This window comes from Mustela nigripes, chromosome 1, assembly GCF_022355385.1.
Source record: "Mustela nigripes isolate SB6536 chromosome 1, MUSNIG.SB6536, whole genome shotgun sequence".
In the NCBI taxonomy this organism is placed as follows: Eukaryota; Metazoa; Chordata; class Mammalia; order Carnivora; family Mustelidae; genus Mustela; species Mustela nigripes.
In genome coordinates this window covers 19,514,166-19,530,752 of record NC_081557.1, presented here as the reverse complement: position 1 = coordinate 19,530,752, position 16,587 = coordinate 19,514,166, and the positions used below count along the sequence as shown (strand labels likewise).

Genomic DNA, 16,587 nt, shown 5'->3' with positions numbered 1-16,587 from the left:
GCTCTGGAGGGATGCTAGCCCTGGGCCTTCTGGGCCCACCCCAGGGCCGTGGCCAGGCAGCGCCATGACGGCTGACCTGCTTTTCTCAGGAGCCTGGGTGAGCTCAAGTGAACTCTGATTCAGTAAGGGTTAAGATACATAAAACTCTTTTATGAGTAGTAACCATTTACTGTGCCCTGTAAAAAAAAAAAAAAAAAAAAAAAAAGAGCCCTCCCCTGAGCTGGCTGCTTTCCCTGGGCAGGGGAGGGGTGGCGTGGAGGGGGACGGGGTAGGGGTGGGGAGCAGAAGGGAGCAGTTCTCTTGCACATAGGCCAGCCTCTTGTTTGGGGGGGGGGGCAGTGTTGGGGCTGCTGGGACCTCCTGGTCCTAAAGGCTTCTCTGTGGGTTGAGAGTAGTTCCAGATGCCTTCAGGAGATGGCAGAGAGAAAAGAGCACCTGCCCCAAGGGAAGGGGCTTGTGGGCGTTTGGTCACAAGTGGAGAAGTGGCCCGTGCTGTCCTGCGACATTTATTGAATTCCTTGTTCTAACCTGCTAAGCTTTCCACACGCATGACCTCGTTTGATTCTCTCAGCTTTGAGTCTGGGGTTGTTCTCATTTTATGGCTGGGGAAAGGGAGGGAGGATCGGAAACTTTTGGGGGCTGTACAGGCTTGGGACTGGCTTGACCTCATGCACGGCAAGTGGGGGATGTAGGCTCTAAGCCCACCTCTCCCTAGATCCAAAGCTGGGGTGCTTAGCGCTCATATCAGCCTGCCTTCTAGATGTGGAGGGCGGGGGTGGGGGCGGGGTGGGTGGGAATGGAAACCCTGGACTGGCTGAGGAGTAGCTAGGGCTTGGCCCAGGGCCCGGCCTGCTCCCACTGAACGGCCACTTGGAAACAGCTCTGCAGGCAAACCCTTCTGAAAGGGTTTCAGGGAAGATTCCCCCTGCCCCCCCACCAAGCCCAGACCTAAAGGCCGGTCCTTTCTCTCTACAGATGGGCAGGGCTCCGAGCTTCAGCTCTTTCAGGGTTAAACAGTAACCTTTCTACTGCTTGTGGTTGAACAAACGCTGGCAAGGAACAAGCCCAGCCTTGAGCAAACAGGACACCAGGCCATGCCCCTCCCCTCCCCCAGCCACCTCTCTGGGGGACCTGCAGGTTTTCTTCTGCTCTGGAGTTCCCCCATCGGATTGCTTAGCTGAGGGCAAGTGTTCTAGAAAGCTGTATGGGAAAAAGGAGAGGAAGGTTTGATTTGGGTTGGTCTCCCTTCTCCGGGATTGAGAAAAAGAGGCTCCTGGGTCGGGCACGGAAGAATCGAAGTAGTCACCTTCTTTACATTTTTGTGTGGGGAAACTGAGGCCTGTGATTGTTTCTGGTTTGAGTTACCAGAGGGGGAGCAAGTCTCCTTCTCATCACACCGGCCATATAGCTGTGCCTTACTTCGTGCTGAGCACTCCAGGCATAGAGATCCACTTAACCATCCAGCCAAAGCACACAGTAGGCACGGTGACTTGCAGTCTGCATGGGAGGAAACAGGTTCAAAGAGGGTAGTGACTTGTCTGGGTTAGTACTAAGCATCTGGTAAGGGGTAGAGCTTGGAATGAAGCTCTTTCTAGCTTTGAAGCTCACATAGATGATGCCACCACCCAGAACCCGGCTCTGCCCTCTTCCCAGCCCGTGGTCTGCTGGGGTCCTATCTTTCCTTCTCTACCTGCTACTTAGGCACAATTCAGGCCTAATTACTTGCCTAACAACCATGACACTGTTAATAATCATCACAAATGTCCTGTTTGGACTAGCTTGACTCCCAGTCACTGCTCTGTCCCTGGTCCCTGGAACAGTACCCAGCCTGTTGTAAAGCGGGTAAATATTTGTTGAATAAATCAATACACGAATGAATTTTTATACCTCTGCCAGACCCCTCTTCCTCTCTCTGAAGCCCTACATAGAACCAAGAGAAGTTAAGAGCTAAGTTAGAGGGAGGGTTTGGGGGGGCTGGAACTGCCCTGTTTGATCAATTTCAACCCTGGGGACATTGGTGACACCCAAGGATGAAGATTGCCCCAAAACAGGCAGAAAAATTTCCATGAGCTGCTGCTGTAAGGTTCCCTCCTTTCCCTGCCCCAACAGCTTAAAAAGAGCAGGTTATCTTTACAGGCCCTGAGGGACGCTCGGGCGGACAGAGGGGACTGTTTCTAAAGTGTAACATTTTTACGTCATTTCAAAAAAATCCAAACGGCCCCATGTGAGAAAGGCTCTTCCTCCATGCCCTTTCCTGCAAAAATGAGATGAGAAAGTCACGTCCAGTTTGGCTTCGAAGCCTCTGGTATTCTTCTAGGGCTCTAAAAGGAGAGAGAAAGTTGTCAGAATTTTCACCAGGAAGGAAGGACAGGGGCAGTGTCTTGTCGGAGAAACCGACTGATCCCTGATGTTATCATGGAGCCCAATACTGGAGGTGCTCTAGGGACACAGGACTCAAGTCCTCAGAGGTGTGGCCATGACCATGGCCATGGCCCTGGGCCGTGGCAGCTGTCTGCACTAAGGAATCTTAGTGTCCACGTGTCTGAGTGCAGGGCTGCTCTGTTGTGGGGACTTGTGAACGTCGGATTTCAGATCCGAGCTCCCGCACAGGTGCCCGGGGTTGGCCGCTACAGGCTTGGATTTTTATTGATTGTAATTCCACTTCACACAAAATCTCTTTGGCATTTTCACTTTTGTAAAAAGGAAAAAAAACCAAAAAAAACCAAAAAAAAAAAAAAAAAACCAACCCAAAAACCAGCTCCGTGGCTGCTGGCCAGACTCGCCCTGCGAGCAGCTATTGCCTTTTCCTCTGCTTCATTCCTGATCAGAGATTATTCATTTATGAATAAGGGGCTGTAAAAACTTGCCTCATGCATATGAAAGTTGAACCTGGAAATTTTTAATTGCCGGGGAGTTTTGCTTTTACTGAAAGCGCTGTGGTAACACGCTTTGGAGGCAATGGATAGAAGGACAAATTCTTTTTTTTTTTTTTTTTTCTTCCTGAGTTAACTCTATGATCTGTGCTCTCAGACGACGTTAGTCCAGGAGGCCCTGACTGAGTGCCCTGTTTGGTCCCCTTACAGATCATGATTCTGGAAGGAAGTGGTGTGATGAATCTCAACCCCAGCAACAACCTCCTCCACCAGCAGCCAGCCTGGACAGACGGCTACCCCACGTGCAATGGTAAGGGGCCCTAATGGGTGTCAGTGTCACTCCCCCCGGGGACTCCCCCCCCCCTCTGCTCTCATTAGGCTTCATTTCCCAACTTCATGTTTGAAAAATACAGGTTTTATTCAGCAGGGTTGTGGAGATGCAGGGAAATGGAGAACACATCATGCTGGAGGTCCCCAAGGGCTGCTGGGGCTCCAGACAGAAGCCCGTTGGAGATTTTCCATCGTTTCTTCCCAGTATCCGAGGCAGCCTGGCAGAGAAGGTGCTAGAAGATATGCCAGAAGGGAAGGCCACCTGTTGATGTTTTTAACAGTGTTTGGCTGGGATATCAAGACAGGATATCGAGAAAGGGGTGTGTGTGTGGGGGGAAGGTGTGTATGTGTGTGCACATGTGTGCATGTATGTACGTGTTTGCATTCATGTGTGCGTGTGCACCTGCGTGCGTGTGTGTTGTGCAGAGGCATGGAACTTAGGGAAGACAGGGTCAGCATTTTATCCTTTCTGCTTCATCTTCCAGTGGCCTCCCTGTGTAAAGGGAGAGATTTGTTAGGAGACCATGTGCCTCTCTTAAGCGCTTTCATTCAGAGCCCTGGGTCAGAAAAGGGAGGGCCTGCTTCTGGGGCTTAATAGAGGGTTTACGGATCAAGCCGTGGCTTACTGTGGATGCGAGCAGAATTCAGATGTTGCCCAATCTGGCCCCACCCCCTGCCGTGAAAGCCTTAGGTCTAGGCAGACTCCGGTGCCTCAGGCTGCCCTGGGTTTAAGGAGCTCCAGGCCCTCTCCTGCCCTATATGTGCTGTTGATCTCCTTGAAGGAGGTCCTGCTGCTCCTGCTTCTCCTGAGGAAAGCAGAGGACCTGCTGCTGAGCGGAGTCTGTAAAGCAGGAGGCGGAGGATAATGGAAGGGTTGTATTCTCCAGCAGAACCCCAGTCAAACAGGGCTGGGAAGTGTGGTCAAGGGACCTTCCCTTACTTGGTCACTTAGCCACAAAACTGCTGTCCTTTCTGGGCAGTGAACTTTGCTGTGGCAGGCCTCAGCTTCCTTGTGAGGCTCTCAAAGGAGGGTTCCCAATTGGGTAGGAAGTTTCTTCAGACTGGAAAGCCTTTGGCGTTCCCAGTCTGGGCCCTGGATCATGGCAGCGTTCCTCCTGCGTGCTTTGGAGAAAGCTGGGGCAGTGTGCTTGTCAGGGAGTAGAAGTTGGGTTCCACTTGTATGTTTTAACTTCCAGAGGCCCCAAAGAAGGCCCAGCTCCCAATCATGATTGATGCGGTGAGGGAGGTAAGTTGATCAACAGACAAGAGCTGAACTCAGAGGCATTTCACAGCTTCTCCTAAAACTTAGGGAATGTAAAGAGCCCCCCAGCAGCTAAAAGAATCCCCTGGTCGATTTGAGACAAAATCCTCTGGTTCTCCCAGGTTCTAACAGGATACGATATCGGGAACTGTCCTTTAGTCTGGATCATGTGAAGTTGGAAGAGGAAATAGAGAAGTTTATTGTTGGGTTGTTGAGAGTTATTGTCTCTTGTTGGCAGACTCAGAGCTGTACTGTCATAGTCATGTAATTATTTTGGAAAAAAAGATCAAAGCCTCAGGGAGCCGTAAAACCACAACCCATCCTTAAACAGCTCTTTTTGTGAGACACCCCAAAATTGGAGGGACATGGAAGTCTTCAGTCTGAGTTCCGTGTGTTTGTGTATTTGGGAATATTTCTGTAGGATTTCTACAAGGATTGTTCCGCTCCTTGCCCCTGTTCCCCACCACAACTGGCTTCCCCTCCAGGCCCCAGAAAGAGGGTTTTAGGGCTGCTTTTGTCTGGCCGTGATGTATGAGGAGTGAAGATGTACTGCGAGTGGTAAGCGTGACCCATGGCACTCATCTTCATCCCTAAATGACCTCCATCTCCTGCTGTTAGTGCTCCTGAGGTCTGCAAGCAGGGGATGGATTCAGAGGGGATGAGCACAAGTTGGACTGGGCTGGACACATTCCCCCTTCAGCCTCTCTGGGGGTGCTGAGGGCCAGGGAATGGCCATTATGAGACTCAAACCTTTGGAGCTCTTTAGCTCCTTGGCACTCAAACCATATTCATGGGCCATCATCTTCATCGTCATCATCACCGTCATCATCATCGTATGGAAGCTTGCTAGGAACTCAGGCTTCACCCCAGATCTATGGAATTTGAATCTGCATTGGAACAACATTCCCTGGTGATTGACAATCACATTAGACTTTGAGAAGTACTGATCTAACGTGCCTTTGAAGAAAAAAAAGTAGGGACAGTTTTCTTGCCCTCTGTTTTCCGCTGTTGGTCTATCCTTCAGTTAAGTTCCCTACTTCAGCTCAGTGGGCTCCAGTAGTGTCTTCCCCTCATCCCTGCCCCTCCTCATTCCCGGATGCGGGTTCCTCCCTGTGACCTCTGTTTTCAAGGGGTCGGTAAGATCTCAGGTCCGTTACCATGTGCCCAGAGGGTGGCTCTCTCTTCTCCATCCTCTCCCAGCACTTTGGGCTAACTTTATGATGTTCTCTGAAGGGAGCACGGGGAAGTTCCTTATGTAGAAGTTTAACCCATCTCCGGTTCAGCAATATCGATTAGCTTGGACGAACTTGACTTCTTCACTGGTATTTAATTTAATCAGGTTGTGAATGCATCTGGAACTCTTCTAGATTTCTACATTATCTCTTCTTTGGCAAAAAATTCCACCAAGAAATATACAGAGAGTACCTATGACGATGGCATAGTCTCTGAGGTGGTTTTTGTAGGAGAGGCAAAGATGACTAAGACAGAGTCCATGACCTTGGCTTTACAATTTACAAAAGAGAATAAACCAAAACCTAGAGATGCGTAAAGCAAAGCAGAACATGACAAAAGCCGTTAGGAGAAATACCAAGAACATCTGTTGGAGAATCAGGGGACATCAAGCCCTGAATGATAATTTTTTTTGGGGGGGTGGTCTGTGATGAGTTTTTGGGGTGGCCAGACTCTGCAAGCTGGGTAAGTATTCAACAGGGAATGACTGGCAGAATATAAACCAGGCTGAAAGAACCAGAGAAAAAGGGCAGAAGTGATGGGTCACTTGGAGGAGAATTACGGAAGAGCCTCAATGCCTGGCTTGGCCATTTTTTGCCTAATTTCAGTGAGTAACGGGAAGCTCCTGAAGGCAGCAGAGTAGGGAAGTGACATCACAGCGGCTGTAATAGCCCGTGTGGGGCTGGGGTAGATCAGCACAGTTAGCTGGCGGCAAAGCAGGACCACTCTGGGGAGGAGCAAAGGCATCATGGAGAAAAAGAATCTTACTCTCAGGCCTCGGTTTTGGTTGAAAATGGTCTGAATTTGGGGTTATGAGTGTGTGTGTGTGTGTGTGTACGAGTTAAAAATGGGAGTGAGAAAAGAGAGGAAGGGAACTGTGTGGGTGTGGATGATAGGTAATAGGTTGGTGAAACTATAACAATGTGTTAGCCTTCTCTGTACTTTGTGGGATGTGCTCCTAATCTCGGGGCATTTCAGGTTTGTGTCCTCCTGAAGCGTCCAGGGCTAAGTACTCTGCTAGGGAGGGCGGGAAGAGTCAGGGAGGCACATTCCAGACAGCCTCCTCTCGAGAGCCCGTCTCATGCTCCAACGCCCCCACTGCCATTGTGCCCACACTTGGCAGCCGAGCAGTGCCTCCCTATGTCCGAGATTATGTCCCGGAAGAACCACGGGTCACTCACGGGACCGCCCCCTGTTTTACAGTTGCCAACGGGTTTTTCGGAGGCCAGTGGCATGAAATCCATCCTCAGTACTGGACCAAGTACCAGGTGTGGGAGTGGCTCCAGCACCTCCTGGACACCAACCAGCTGGACGCCACCTGCATCCCTTTCCAGGAGTTCGATGTCAACGGCGAGCACCTGTGCAGCATGAGCCTGCAGGAGTTCACGCGGGCAGCGGGGGCTGCGGGTCAGCTTCTCTACGGCAACCTGCAGCACCTCAAGTGGAATGGTGATTACCTCTCTTTACCCCACTAGACATCCAGGGCTGGGGTGGGGGTGTGTGTGTCTCACCTCCAAATCACTGTCTCCTGAGCGAGGGAAGGAGAGAGGAGGCGAGAGAACAGGTGCAATCTGAGGTTCCAGGTGTCCAAGCCCACAGGAACTCAAGGTCATTGCATTTCTCCTCTGGTTAATTTTTAAGGAGACAAGGCTAGTTGGGTATTCACAGAACACTTGCTCTCAGAAAACCTTTTCTTGGGGCGCCTGGGTGGTTCAGTGTGTTAAGCCTCTGCCTTTGGCTCAGGTCACGGTCTCAGGTCACAATCTCAGATCATGGTCTCGGGGTCCTGGGATCGAACCCCGAATTGGGCTCTCTGCTCAGATTCCCCCTCTCTCTCTGCCTGCCTCTCTGCCTACTTGTGATCTCTCTCTGTCAAATAAATAAATAAAATCTTTAAAAAAAAGAAAACCTTTTCTTCTTCTGCCCCCTGCCCCACCTCTACAAACAGGTTTGGATAGCCTAGTTTCCAGTCACTTGCTTGTTGAGATCATCATGGGTGCTTTTTCTTTTCTTTAAACTTCTAGACCAAGGTTCTTAAGATGGGACTTACATGTGGTAAGAAGTGATGGAGGATTAATTAAGTCTGTGTTTGTTTTGGGGAAGAGAAGGCTCTCAATATTTCAGCAGATTCTTAAAGAGTCCAGAACTCAAGAAGAGAGAGAGAAGAGAGGGAAGGAAAAGGTTAGAACCAGTGGTCTTGACACGTGTGGGTCATTTCTGCAGATTTCTGGAGTTAGTGCTGCCCTAGAGCCCCCTATGTGTCTCTCTGGAGGCCGCACCTAGAGCAGAGGCAGCCTAGTGCCTCAAACGCTGTTCGTCTGCGGTAGTTTCTTCACACACGTTTATCCTGGCTTCTAAGACACGACAGGGCAAACAACCAGTCTTGCAGAATGTCTTTGACACTGACATAAGGTTCTCCTGACAATGCTAGTAAAAAAAAAAAAGTAAGTTCTTCTGGGTGCTTTGAGCATCTTGGAAGACAGTAATATTATACAGGAGTAGTGCGCTGGTCTGTCCATATCAGAACAGGCACGTCTGAGCAGAACCTACGTTTGGGCAGGTAGCTGGAACTTTGGGAAGCGTGAGGTCCAGGGCTATGAACCAGATTCGGACCCTGATAGCTGCATCAACACTAAGAAGGACCCAGGGTCTGGCCGTGAAGCTGGCAGCTGGGGCGGCCATTTTGGATGACCTCATTCAGCTCCCCGGCACTCCCTTCTTCCCGTCCACCTCACAGAGATGGTTGCTCATTTTTCTTTTACTAGAACCAAACCAAACAAGGCTCTATAAATAACCCCCAGGAGTCTTCAGAAGGAGCAGACTTACACTTGAAGATGTAAATATACTTACCTCCTTACCTTCAATTAGATCCAGTCCTTCAAAGCCCTGATTGAAGCCAGGGGCAGAGGCTTAGGAGGCAGAGAGCAAAAGGGTGGTGGCCATCTTTGACCTTCCCTCTCTGCCCTTCCATAACTTCTTTGTCCCCACTTCATGCTGTCGGTGCCTCTGAGTGTCTAATGATCAGATTTCTCTCCTTTGTTTCATTGTTTGCCTTTTTGCAGACATTCTTTTAGCTTATATTCATTGAGTGTTAATACTGGACACTTTAAGTGAATTGATTCATTTAATGACCTTATGAAAAATAAACATTGTACCCATTTTACAGATGGGAAACGTGAAGGTCAGAAAGGTTAAAGTTATGACTCTGCTCCTGAGATATTTGTAAAAATATCTGGCTGGGGAGGAAAAAATATGCTAAACTCATTCACATGTGTAATGTATATATGCTTTTATATTTAATATATAAATATATATGGATATATATATATATATATATATAGTTACAAGGCATAAAAGAGGAGTATTGCTTCATTTATCCAGATATATCTCATAGACTGGATCTAATCAAAATGGGTTTGATTACATTTAAGATCGAAGAAGAATCAAGCTGGTGAAAACGATTCTTCCTGGATTTTTGCTCTCTTCCTGTATCCTATGTTAGTAGGAGAAAGCACCTTGGAGGCCTTTACTGCCTTTATCTGGTTTAATCCCCTCCTTTTCCAGACGAGCTAACCAAGAACCACAAAGGCCAAGTGCCTGTGACTATCAGTGGGAAAACTGGCCTTCTGACTTCTTAAGTTCTATTTCCACCATCCTGGGATAGCTTCCCTCGACAAGGTCAAATAATTGCATCGGATGTAGATGCCCTAGTTCCTGCTTTTCGGGGCCAGGGACTCCAGGCTCCAGTTTATAAACGCTGAGAGGGAAGCCCGCTGACCTAAGCACACAGAGGTGGATAGGCGGCAGGACTGGCAGAAACCCTTCCAAAAGGCTAGCTTTGTCTTTGTTGGATCTTTTGCAGCTGGTTTTAGTTCTGGCTTCATATGGTCCGGCTCTGACTTTCCCCATCTGTCCTCCACAGGCCAGTGCAGCAGTGACCTGTTCCAGTCCACACACAATGTCATCGTCAAGACAGAACAAAGTGGTGAGTAGGCAACTTGGGAGGCCAAGCCTGGGGAGGACAGCTGGGAGGGCATCAGGAGAAAGTGGGAGCAGGGCGAGTCTAGTGCTCTGGCAGGAAGCCAAGGGGTGCTTCCTCCTTGGCTCTCTCCAATGGGCCACCCTACTGTGAGTCTTGTTCCTTGCCTTGGGGACCAGGGACTGCCAACTATTTCCTATCTAGGCTGAAGCTGTCCACACCTCCGTCCACACCTCCCGCTGCTGGTTAAGGCATCCTCCAGGCTGGAGTCCAAGAGCTGGGGAAAATGCAGGGTTTGGGAGGGCCTCCTTCGCACACGAAGCGAGTCAGGGTCCTGGGCTGGGCCAAGTTAGAGAAACCAGGGGCAAGAAAAGTCCAGCGTCTCCTCCCCGCTCGTCCTTTGGGGGGAGTGCATTTCCCAAAAAGGAGGAAACTACAGATTCGCTGTTGCAGATTCTATAGCTTCTGGAGGGTCTGGGGGACATCCAAAAGCAGCTGCGGAACCCATTCCTACCTCAGGTGCACTTTTAGACAAATGACACTATTCTGGACTCCGAGTAGGGTCTGCGGTCTCATAGGATCTACGTTTATTTTTTGTTCTCCTTTCCCGATCCAACCTGTCCTCCTTTCTCTGTCCCAGATCTTTCTCCTGGAGACCTGTTGGACTTGTGGTGGTGGTTGTGAGGGGGAGGGGCAGGCAGTACTGCCTGGAGAAATGCGCCCGAGGGCCTCGCCTTGCATCCATCAGAGATCCTTGCATGTTGACCTTTGACCTATGACCTCTCAGTCTGGGGAGAGCTCTGTTAAGTCCCCCAGGGTCCCCTGGCTGTGATAAGACCACCGCTGCCCCAGAGTCGCTCCCCACATCCACAGCAGTGAGACTGGGAGCCATGTCGGATGGCCGAGGTCGCCACAGGCCTCCTTGAGGCATGCATGCAGGTCACCATGGACAGAATTTGACCCGGGGTGGTTTGAGAGTTGCTAGGGGCTGAAATTGGCCCCATGCAGTTATTTACTCTTTTATGAGGGGCTAGTCACCATTATTAAAGAAAAAACAACAGCTGTTAAGCATGTTCATTAGGTCTTCCTGGCCTTGCCCCCCACCCCGCCCTGCACAACCCCCAACCCCCACCCACCACAGAAGCCAGGGGTTGGGTTCCCTGGATGGCCTGTGTTTCTGGGTCTGACTGCCCTAGAGGCAGATACAGGATTTGGCCCAGAGGCTGGGGCTCCACCCCCATTCCCACCGGGACCTGACAGATAGCCCCACTGGAGGAGCCTGCTGGTGTTGGAGAGGGCCCAAATAACTCGGTAATTCCTCCTTGACCATCCAGACATTCTCGTGTTGCCAGTTCAGAAAAGCTGAGCCAAGGGGTGGAGAAGAAGGTCCACCCTAGGAGGAGGGGAGAAGAGGCTCTTAGAGGGGCCAACACCCCCCAAACCTTTTTGGTTCAGTTTGTTTTCAGAGACAACAACAGGTGTACGAGGTGACCCAACGAGGAGAGAGGGTGTAGCCCCAAGAGATTGGGCTTGGGGTGCCCAAACACGTAGCTATTAGTTAAAATACCAGCTAAATCCCTATGTCGTAAACAGGAGGACTTAGCCGGTGAGTCAGGCTTTATATTATTTATGCTATAAAAACAAAATGAAACTCGGCCAGTGGCTTACCACCCTGACCCTGAAATTCAGAAGGCAGACAGGAGGGGAGCTGAGGGCAGCCTCCGTCTGTGAAGGGGGGAAAGCAGGAAGTTCCTGGTGGGGACGAGGTGAGAACGCCTGCCCGGTCTCACAGCTTTTGGCCAGGAAAGAATATGCTCCTGTTGGAGATCAGCCCAGACGTGGGGGTTGTGTAGGAGCTGGGCTTCATTTGGGGTAGGTGGACGGGAGTTTCCTTGGAATCCAAAATCCAAAGGGTCAGACATGCTTCCCCAGCCCTCTGCAGGGGTGTGGTGGGGGGAGAGGGAGCGCTCTTCTTTTTCAGAGATGAGGCAATGGGGCTTCCCTCTTAAAAGTTGTCTGCTTGATTTGGTAACACTCTCTGCCTTCTCCTTTGTTTTGTTTTGAGAATTTTATGTCATCGCTTGAGTTAATTGGAGAAATGCTGAAGGAAGGGAGGTGTCACCCCACTGGAGGGAGAGCTTCCAGAATTTCAGTCATGAAAACACCATGATCAAGACTGACTAGACTTTCCTGAGAGAAACATTAGTTCTCCCAGGAAGATATTTCTAGGAAACGATGATCATTAATTAAGAATTATTTGACCATAATAATTTCTTTTTCTACTGTAAGAATATTCCGGTGATTATACAATAGCAGGCAGGACGAGGCCAGGCTCCAGAGCCCACTGCCTGCTGTGTGCATGCTGGGAAGATCCCCAGGAAGCCAAAGCATGGACCTAGGACAGGGTCTCACTATAGTGTTCCCTTCACCTTTCTAAAGAGGCATAGGTGTAGAACACACAGTTGGGGCCAAAACAAAGCCCATCTCCCGTTGGACACTGGGAGAAAAATGAGTTAAGATTCTTATAAAATAATATGTGGTAGAAGCAGAACGTTCTCCTGCCTCTCAGAGGACCACCCACAAGGTCCAGCTCCTCTCTGATGAGCAGTGAGTTAGAAAAGGCAAACTCATCACCTAGGAAAATATGATGACTGACCATTCCCATTTTCTGTCTTTTGTAGACCCATCCATCATGAACACCTGGAAAGAAGAAAACTTTTTATATGACACCAACTATGGTAGCACAGTAGGTAACTAACTCCCCAACACTTAAGGGCCTTTGACATTCTTTTTATTCTGTTTTCTAATAGCCACAGAATTACATTCTAAGGAGGGGGCTCTTAATGTCGTTTGTCATTTCATTGCTACAGATTTGTTGGACAGCAAGACGTTTTGTCGGGCCCAGATCTCCATGACGAGCACGGGTCACCTTCCTGTCGGTAAGCTGTCCTGACATCAGAGGCTGAGGGTGCCTCGTGCAAGTGCTTACTGAAAACTAATGAGAATCATAATACCCTATGTTTCCACTTTGCTGGAGTCTTTCTCGTTAAAACACTGGGAAGGGAATGGAGTTACTATTTTTAAAAGGTCTGTTTTTGAGCCAATATCTGTACATTGAAAATGACCAGCAAGGAAGCCTTTAGAAAAAGTGTTTGTCCCCTGTGAAATCAAGTCACTCTCTTGTGACAACAAAAAATCCTTTCAGCAAAAGCTTGCTCTTAGGGAATTATCTGATAAAAGTGTTCGGACTTGGGTCTATGTATGGGGGAAGAAGGCTGTATTGAATCTTCAACAAACTAGTCTGACTTCAGAGAAAGAAAACCTAAAAGTGGCCTTCAAAGGTCACAGAACCTGAAGGGATGATCTCTGGGTAGTGGGGTAGCTGTTGGAAATTTCTAGAACCCTGTCTATCACAGATCAGCCTTTAAGCCTGAACCCTGATGGTTCATTAAGACTCTGATTAGTCAGAACCCCTGTGCTTTATGAATTACTGTGGCGATAGTTGTGCTTGGTTAAAAATGGATGCCAGTGGGGGCTATCCGTGACTCCCAGTCAAGGTTCCTCTGAGACGGTTGGTCCCTCGGGAGTTCGGAGAGGGACTTTCAGATGACAATCCCCCCTCCCCTTACAAAGAAGCCCATTGGCACATGCCCTGTGAGCATGAGCGCACAGGGGAGGTGAACAGAGGGTTTTCTCGTGTCCCTTGACCTGGGTGCGAACTTGTAAAACCGCTTGGGTCTATGAGATTTGGAGCTTAGACTTGTCATGGGTCAATTGCTGTTTTCCTGGAATTGAAGGTGGGGCATCTTCAGAATCAGGATTTAAACGCATGCTTGTGAAGGAACATGGAATCACACTGCCTCTCCTCCCTGGAAAACTTCCCTTGTTTTTGCTTTTGTTCAGTATGTTTTTAAGAAATGAAATCATGAGGTTTTGAGGTTTTGAATGAAACAGGGATGGGAACCAATGTCAGTGGTTCTAGAATTGAGGTTAAGAATGAGGGGCAATTCGTTTTTCGACTTCCCCCAGTGGGTACCGTGTTAGGTGTCACTCTTAGTATTTGTTCCACTTTGGAAACAGATCAGATACTGGGAAGGCTCTAGGTGGGTCTGCTGTTCTGGGGGAACTGAGCCGATCGGGGACGGGGTGGAATTTCTGCAACAATCATTGTCACCCAGTCAAGACCAAGGGTTTCAGAACCGAGGAAACCACCAGGTCACACACTGACTTCCTCTCCCACCTCGTCAGGTGGCACCTCCTGTGTCCTTCCCGTTCTGTCTCTGGCTTATGGCAAAAAAATTGCAGCTTAGAATAAACTTGCACCAACCACTTCCTGAGCCTCGGGGCCTGTTGGGTCCTGAGGTGCCTGGAAAACAGAAAAGCCATAGTCACAACTCTCCTGCCCTCTCTGCCTGGCCGCCCTTCTCTCTTCTGTGTCCTGACTTAACCCTCTAGAATTTCACAGTCCACACCGGACCATTCTGTTTTCATATCTGCAGGAATAGGGAATTCACTGTCCCCTGATTCCATTTTTACATAATCCTTAAAACGGGCTTTGCAGATCGGCACTCCTTTATGTCCCTTGACCCTGGATTCCCTTGCCGCCCATTCCTATCCTTGGATTGTAACACGGTAAAGAAACTGGGGACCTCTACTGGAATTATTCCTTATAGAGTCAACTCAGCGTCTGGGGCTGGCAGCTTCTTTGGAGTAATTAACTAGCCCTGGGTCCTCCAGAAAGCTAGTTAATTACAGCCTTGCCTGGGGGTCCATTCCTTTCGGAAAGGTTTAATCTCTACTGGAGGGGACCAGAACACCACCTTGCCTAAAAAAAGGACCTTTGTCATTTGTCAGAGTCTGTAGATTTCAAGTTCCCATGAAATCGGGTGCAGTTAAACATCTTGCTATGCTCTAAAGCAAGTTACAAGCCAAGCAGGCGAGGCTCGGCATAAACTGATGCCCTCTGTGATAAACACAGGTGGGGAAGCGGGCTTTGTTTTGATTTCTCTGTCATCTGCCCATTTCACAAAATGGCCGCTGCCCATGTTCCTGATCTGCCCGATAGTCCTCGAGCCAATCACGCCAACTCGGGCTTGATGTGTTTATTCACTGACTTGTTGAGCCTAGAGCTAGGGTGTCATGGTCTCTTATAACACTGACATTTGTATATCCCGTAAAGAAATGGCTCACAGCTGAATCACATGCAAATGCTTCTAATCTTCGCTTCTTGCAAAGCGGCATAGCTGAAGTCATGCCCTGGCACTTGCGTCACACACCCGTGGCTTGATGCTCCCCTTGCCCAGACTGGACCTCGGCCTCAGGTGCCTGGGAGCAGAGCGAGAGAAAGCCGGGCCGGACGACTTCCCCAGAGCAAGCCATTATTTTACAGGAGTGAATCACTTAACCACACGGCTAACTTCAAAGCTTTTGGCTTTTATTTTAGGGTGAGGGGAAGACACGGGGGGAGAGGCCATCGTATTAAGGGGAGGTTTCAGATCAAAAGACTTCAGTGCCAAGGCAGGTCGGTGATCCCACAGCTTGCCCACACACACTGGGGACGGGAAGAGGAGGCTGGAAGAAATCTGAGTTTCTTTTGCCTTTGGCTGCATATTCCTCCATGTGATGATGGAAACATTTTTATTGGGGGATTTATTTTGTTTTCTGTCTTTGGTTTTTCTTGAAGCTGGATGGAGGTCCATTCTGGGTAAATGGCTGGCATCTCACAGAGAACATTCCCTCATGGTCTGTCTGGTCTGGGGTCTTTAAGTCTGGAGTCCATGGACTCATTGAGAAAGCCTAGATCCCTGAAGTTGCTTACAGATTCTCACGAGGATACACATATGTGCGTTTTTCTGGGGAGAGGGCCCACGATTTCCGTCTTAGTCACAAAGGTGCCTGAGCCCCCAAAGTAACTGATTCTATACCAGCTTGAAACACCTGAACAGTGATGGAAGCCAATCTGCTGAAAACCCTTGAGTTTTCCTGAATTCAACCTTGGCTCTGAAGTAATGGCCCTGTATCCCTTCTGGATGCCTCTGGAAAATGAACTTTGCTTGTGGCCTCCTGGGTAAATGCCACCCTTTGTCCGCAGAACAACGCGGCCCTGTCAGAGTGATGTATCACTTGGAAACCGGGGTGAGTGCCAGACCTGTCGCAATATTGTCACATCCTGACGGGATGTCGCAATCTCACCCTGAAACCTACAGGGCGGGAGAGCGGAGTCTCCTTGCCTTTCCTGCGAATTTGCCCTTCCAGATTTCAGAGAAACCCAAGTCAGGTGCAGGCCCATCTGCCGACAGTGCGGGGGGAGAGATCCTCCGCCTGAAGAAGAGGTTTCTCAGCTGACCAGAGCTTATGACATCCCTGTCCTCCTCCTACCACGGCTCACGGAGAAACAGCCGGGAACGCTGAGCCGTGATGAGCCGGGTGCTCCTATAGGTGACTGTGTGTGAGGATGTGTCCATGCATGCTGGGGAATCCAGAATCACTGAGCTGGAATTACTTTTTCCCACGAACTCGGGCATTAGAGAACTGAGCCTGATTCTCGGCAGGAAAGACTTCTGTGAAATCTCTTAGGTGCCATCGTCTCTGGGACTGGTTCCAAATGGTGTTTGTGACCAAAGCCTCTGGATTTGAATCATGTGTCTTCACATCGTGGTGCCACTTTCAGGCTGTGTGACTTTAGACAAGTCACCTGACCTCTCTGTGTCAGATCTTTGGTTCGTAATAGTCCCCACCTCAGAAGCCTACTGAGTGAGGTGACTAGGTTATTCTTGTACCAAGCCTAGCACAGTGGTGGCACATAGTAAGGGCTCAGTAAATAGTAGCTCTTCTTCTTAACCGTCATAGTAGGACCTAATGGTTATTCTAACTTTTTCGAATCATCAGCCACTCTTGACAATGAAGTGAATGCC

General features: G+C 49.4%; 1 protein-coding gene across 4 annotated transcripts in view; it reads left to right on the top strand.

Moving 5' to 3' along the window:
* The window catches only part of EHF (ETS homologous factor), a 41,614-nt gene that overhangs the window by 17,691 nt on the left and 7,336 nt on the right, over positions 1 to 16,587 (top strand). For 3 of the 4 annotated variants that reach the window (XM_059405943.1, XM_059405933.1, XM_059405923.1), the window contains 5 exons: positions 3,084 to 3,183; positions 6,898 to 7,143; positions 9,617 to 9,679; positions 12,355 to 12,423; positions 12,544 to 12,612. In XM_059405943.1, coding sequence (XP_059261926.1) covers positions 3,087 to 3,183; positions 6,898 to 7,143; positions 9,617 to 9,679; positions 12,355 to 12,423; positions 12,544 to 12,612 — 544 coding nt within the window. In that variant the 5' untranslated portion in view covers positions 3,084 to 3,086. Of the gene's footprint in view, positions 1 to 3,083; positions 3,184 to 6,897; positions 7,144 to 9,616; positions 9,680 to 12,354; positions 12,424 to 12,543; positions 12,613 to 15,764; positions 16,111 to 16,587 lie in introns of those variants that run through there. The other variant, XM_059405950.1, reaches the window with a different exon arrangement.